Source organism: Myotis davidii, unplaced genomic scaffold (genome assembly GCF_000327345.1).
Source record: "Myotis davidii unplaced genomic scaffold, ASM32734v1 scaffold217, whole genome shotgun sequence".
NCBI classification, from domain to species: domain Eukaryota; kingdom Metazoa; phylum Chordata; class Mammalia; order Chiroptera; family Vespertilionidae; genus Myotis; species Myotis davidii.
Window position 1 is genome coordinate 8334481 of NW_006290034.1, and position 6089 is coordinate 8340569.

The 6089-nt window shown below is 40.4% G+C and overlaps 1 protein-coding gene across 1 annotated transcript in view; it reads right to left on the minus strand.

The window, feature by feature from the left end:
- Positions 1-1743: 1743 nt before the first annotated feature.
- The window catches only part of AMPD1 (adenosine monophosphate deaminase 1), a 13468-nt gene continuing 9122 nt past the window's right edge, over positions 1744-6089 (minus strand). Inside the window, exons 9-14 of the mRNA XM_015563461.1 lie at positions 5172-5298; positions 4827-4990; positions 4031-4151; positions 2594-2767; positions 2300-2410; positions 1744-1926 (exon numbers count right to left, since the gene is read on the minus strand). Of these exons, the coding sequence (XP_015418947.1) occupies positions 1768-1926; positions 2300-2410; positions 2594-2767; positions 4031-4151; positions 4827-4990; positions 5172-5298 (856 nt within the window). The 3' untranslated portion in view covers positions 1744-1767. The remainder of the gene's footprint in view (positions 1927-2299; positions 2411-2593; positions 2768-4030; positions 4152-4826; positions 4991-5171; positions 5299-6089) is intronic.

Sequence of the window (6089 nt, forward strand, 5' to 3'; positions counted from 1 at the left end):
CCTCTTGGGTCCGGTGCCCAAGCTCTTCCCACATCTGTTCACATAGAGGCACCAAAATAGAAGCCTGCCAGAAAGAGAGGTGTTTGGTTACACGTCGCCCATGACTGTCACAAGCCAATTTAGCCACAGCGGTAAAAGCTGAACGTCCCAGTCCGTCGTGAAACCATGAGTTGTGGACAGTGATACAGGAGTTACCTTCTATGATGGGGCAAAAAAAAGTCATGACAAGACATTTTTTTTAAATCTGACTCAATGAGGAAATAAATGTATTGTTTGTAGTAAATGTTGAACAGTAATCTTTATGGGCAATTCCCCCTCCCCCCGACTCTCCCAAGTTCTGACATATTTAGAAAACTTCCCCAAAGTCGTTTAAGATGAAATGTTGGGCTAGAAGAGTATGGATTTGAATTTTATTTCAAAAGTCAGATTTATTTCACAGTTCAGAGTTTGCACTCCAGAAGATTATTTGGCAAAATGAGGCAGATTGATGACACATCCCAAGTATGAAACCAAACCTGAGTGGGTTTCTGTGGGTTTCATAAATGCATTACCATGTATGTATTCTACTGCCCTCTCATGGGTAAGATGGAGATATACCTAGTGGTCGTGTCTTTTTAAGTCTGAGAATAGGATGTTAAATTTAGTGGTTTGTATGATTTTGATAAAAGAAAATCAGGTTCTCTAAGGGACCTACACATACTCAGCTAACAGAACTTCAACTTCAGAAAACAGGGAGGAGACTTAACACTAGGGCTAGTACAAACATGCTGTTGGGATCACGCCTCTGCTTACGAAAACCTGTATAGAATGTGGAGACAGATAGGAATTTGCTATTTTTAATTTTTTTCCATTTGAAACGAATGCCATTTCTTTCTGAGACGTTTCACCAAATTCTCTTTTTCACGTTTATATCCACTGATCCTATAACTTCACATTGTGAACTACATGAGAGTAGAGATGAAAGCTTATTCTTTATATCTTCGCTGTCTAGAATAGTACCTGATGCTTTTGATATTCGATCAGTAATGGTTTAAGTAATATGAACGAAGTATCAGCCCAACCACTAGATGGCAACACAGTTGTATGTGCATAAGTATAGTCTGGCTGATTGGAATATGACTTCAGCCTGAGTAATAGGCAATTTCTAGAAAGTTAATATCTTGTTTTGGTAAGTGAAATCATTTAAAATGTATCACTATAAGTGACTATAACTTTATTGTCAATGAAATCCTTAAAGCTAAGAATCCTTTTGTAAGATAAATTCTCACTAAGTAGAGTAACTCGTAAGTATAGATTTTTCTATATTTACACCTGTTCTACTTTTGTCTAAGAAAGCCACTCTTCACTTATATCTGGTCAGAAGGACTGTTCAATGATCCAAGTGCCTAAGCAAGTTTTATTCTATAAACCAAAAGTTCTCCCAATAACAAGTCATTGCTTGTATCCCTTCCCCCCCACACACCTTAATAACTATTTTGCCTGAAGGTTATAGAAATTTTGGGATCAGACAAACCTAGGTCCCCACTGCTACTGCTCACTTAAGTGTATCCTTGTGCAGGTTATTAACTTCACTAACATCAGCTTATTCATCTTCCCCGCTATAGAGATAGTAACACCTTCTTTATAAAGTTGTGAAACGAGTTAAATTAAATGATGTCAGTGGAATAATATCTAATACAGTCTTTGGCTTCTAGTAAGGATTCAAGAACTGGTAACTATTATTATTCACATGAAAATCTCACCCATATATTATTTGGTTTATTTATTTTAGTCTCCGGACTTAAGGCCTTCGGCAATTAAGTTAAGTTCATAACACCAGGTTTCATAGCGATAGGCCATGCGGATCTGGGCGACGTTTGTCCTCCGGATGTCATTTCCCATAGGGCCTTCCTCTAGGTAATTGTTGCCCAGGAACTTCGCTTTCTCCTATAAGAGAGAAGTAAGCAGAATGGCTGTTATCTCTTTGTACCCTGATACAGACAATCATTACACCCTCCTCAAGGATTCCTTCCTTATGTTAGCCATTGGCAAAAGGAAAAGAAAAAAAGAAGAAGAAAACGATTAAAAGCACATACCCAGTGCCTCAGTGTGCATGGTCAGCTGAGACACAAGTGCATTTTGTTTCCCTTGCCCAAAAGGCATGGCCAGAGAAATAGAATAATTCTCTCTAGTCCCTGTCCATAGCAACTGCATGTGATTTGGGGGATAGTTTTTTTCCACGTGTATTTCCAACTCAGTTTTCAATATTCAGGTGACCAGATCTAAAATCAGAAGGGCAACCAAGCAAAGACAGGTCTACCTCGTGAGAAATTCCACATTGCAGAACGCTGTTCCTTGCCACCTCACACATGTCACAGGTACTCAGCTTGAAGACTTGTGCGGCAATGGCGTACTCTTCCATTAGGGGCTCCTTCGGTTATATATTTAAAAGAGGCAAAAAGAAAGCAGGAAAGAAAGGAAAAGAATGCATTCAAAGAATGGCACCTTGCACAAAAAGAATAGTGAAAGAAATCAATTTAACTTTAAAATTTCTGGGTGGGAAACAACAGCCCAACAAAATATGCTTGTATTGCTCAAGATTCCATATGAGTACCTTGGTGAAGTGGAATTGCATGGGGTCATCGGTAGACAGTGAGATCATTAGTCCTTTCTGGAGGAAATCTAAGAAAGGATTTTTGGCATATTCTAGAAATAAGCTGTTGTTACTTAATGGCGACATAGCGATGGGAATCTGAGCTAAGAAAAACAGATACTGTAATACAGGAGTCTGAAAAGGAAAAGGAAAAGAGAATTATTTAAGGATGTTGACAAAGGAATACAAATGAGAAGTGTTAAAACCCCATGGTCTACCTCAAGTTTTAGCTTTCAAGTAATTATCACCTATCCTTTAAATCCCTTTGTGAAGAAGAGGAATCCTTTTTAAATATGAATTGACCAGATCTAAAATCAGAAGGGCAACCAAGCAAAGACAGGTCTACCTCGTGAGAAATTCCACATTGCAGAACGCTGTTCCTTGCCACCTCACACATGTCACAGGTACTCAGCTTGAAGACTTGTGCGGCAATGGCGTACTCTTCCATTAGGGGCTCCTTCGGTTATATATTTAAAAGAGGCAAAAAGAAAGCAGGAAAGAAAGGAAAAGAATGCATAAATCATTTAAGGATGTTGACAAAGGGATACAAATGAGAAATGTTAAAACCCCATGGTCTACTCAAGTTTTAGCTTTCAAGTAATTATCACCTGTCCTTTAAATCCCCTTGTGAAGAAGAGGAATCCTTTTTAAATATGAATAATATTTAGAATAAAATGATGTGGGATCGTCAGCTCTCAGAAGCGTTGAGCTGGATGGCTGTCTCTGGCAAAAGACCTCACCTAGAAACATTTCTTTTTCTCTCTACAAGGAACTTCTGACTCTCACGAGAGGCATTTTAAGACGTGCTATAACAAGGAATCTGGCAAACACTAGCGTAAGGTGAGTCAAGCTGCCTCTGAATTATCCTTTGTCAGTTCTAAAATGGAAGCCAGGCCACCTGCTAACCCATCTCGGGCGTCAATAGCGGGGTAATCCTGAGCATGTTCCTTCACTTCTCTAGCCCTCTGTGAAAATGAACGGCACTAAATAATCTCACAACCAGTTTTGTTCTACTTTAACCTGATGTCAGTCTTGATAATGACTTGTGACTAGCTCCAATAAAAAGTCATTATTCTTTGTAATTTTATTTTTCAATAACAGTTTACATTCAATCTTATTTTGGATTAGCTTCAGGTATAGTAATTTGACATTCATATACCTTACAAAGTATTCTTCCCAATATTTCCCATACCTGCCTGGCATCATACATAGTTATTACAATATTATTGACTATATTCCCTGTGGTAATCACAGAATAGTCTTAATCCCTTCACCTTTTCACCCATTCACCCAACCCTTCTCCCCTCTGGCAATCACCAATCTGTTCTCTGTATCTACGAGTCTTTCAATTTTGATTGTTTGAAAAATGAACTATTATTAAGAGAGCCTCCGCCTCACCTTTTTTAAATTCAGGCCATGAGAAATGTTGTCTGCTGTCATGAATGCTGTCAGGAGATGGGTGAGCGCTCCAGCTTCCCCACAGTGAGGTCGGAACAGAAACGTATTCATGCCTCGTTCCCTAGGGAAATGGAACTGCTATAGGAGTCACAAGTGACTGACTAGGACCTGGCAACAGTTCTGGGCATAGAGCAATTTACGAGAAAATTTGATAGAAAAATGAACTCTGGAAGGATATTCAAAGGACGTAGCAAAACCAGCAATTCCGAGTCACGATCTTAAGTCTTCCTAAACACAGACTTTTGAAAAATAGGCATCAGAGGACAGGAGGGTACAGAGGAAAGTCAGGATTTGATTACCTGAACAGAAACATCTTTAGTTTCCACAGGAAATTCAGCAGCATCCCCATATCATCATTTCTCCTACTCACACTTCAGGGGGAAACTGTTTCCAGAAAGCCCCAGAATAATATTCCTCTATTTATTCTTACTTAGATCTATCAAGAGGGGGGAAATGTATGAGGTTTTATAATAAATTGCATAGTTACTACTGTAACTACTGTACACATCCAAAGAAAACGAACTGTGAATGTTACTGGAGGTTCCAAAATGTCCATTCCTGCCCCTAAATAAATATAAAAAACTGGAGAAAAAGTCAAGGGGAAGACATGTCTGATTTGAGCCAGCTGGAAGCATCCCACCGGTGCAGTTCAGGCCCTTAACCGCCACGGGTGCCCATGCACCAGGAGAGAAATGTGCCAAATAGACTCTCCTCGCTCCAATTCTCGTCTACTTACTTTCTCAGGCTGTTGAGCACCATGATGTTCGCATACATGTAGTAGGCATAGTAAGTGTAAGATGGATTACTTCCCATTGTCCACTCCTGGGGCTTGGGGCTCTTGGAGGAAAACATGTGGCCACTGTGTTTGGACTCATCATCCACACTGTCAAAGCCAGTAATCTGCCAGGAAAAGCAAACCAGGCCATGGGTTCAGTCTGACTTCAGGGTCCCAGCCCTCAGACAAACTTTCAGCTCCCAAAGGAAGGACCAAACATCAGAGATAAGCACCAGGGGTTAGTCCCGGCCAGGTAGGTGGGCTTGTTTGTGCGCAGCAAGATGAAGGCCGATAGGTCATGCTTACATGCTTGAGGAAGACACTGAGGTCTGGGTGAGCCTGGGGGTTGATGGTGGCCTCAAATATTGGCATGAAAATATTCTCCAGCATCTTCCCAAAGTGCGGAAGGAAATTCTTAGCTCTAAACACATCACTAGAGGCAAGAATGAAGATAATTTAGGAGGACGGAAAGGTTTTTAGGACTGATAGCCCCAATTCGAGGGAACCAGAGGATCAAATGCCATGTTCAGGAAAAGACCTAGTATGTCCATCTGGTACACTCTTCTTGGTTACCCATAAAAAGGGATTCAGTTGTGGTTGGGCATAGAAAGTATCAATTTCTTGCCTGATGGCCCCATCTCTTCTACAAATCCTCAGGTGGTGAGAAAAGCGAACCTTGACAGCTAAATCTAGGCAGAGAATGAGGAGTCTTATGATAGCACTCAGCATATGCCAGCCACTCTAGTAACGGACCAGAAATATTAGCTAACTTAATCCTCATAACAACTCAATAAATTAAGTACTGGTATTACCCCATTTTAAAGATGATAAAACCAAGGCACACAGCTAAGTACGTGGTAGGGTCAGGATTCAAGCACAGCCAGTCTGGGTCCATGCTCCTAACCACCACACCTACTGCCTCTCTGCCATAATGATATTAGACGGAAAGTACTAATTCCAGCCCAAAAGTTACTTTTTTGGCTAAAGAGATAGGATAAAGTTCTTGTATTGCCACAGGGCACACAGACCATGAAGTAGGTGGCCAGAAAACATATCAACACTTATGTTAGATAAATACTCAATGACACCAAACATCTCTGAGGGCAATGAGTAATTAACAGGTGGTAACACCATTGATAAAGACTCATTGATTATGGAGAACTTGAGTACTTGCTGATGAGACAATCAGCCAACAGTAGACGTGGTTCTGATACAAGGAAGCTA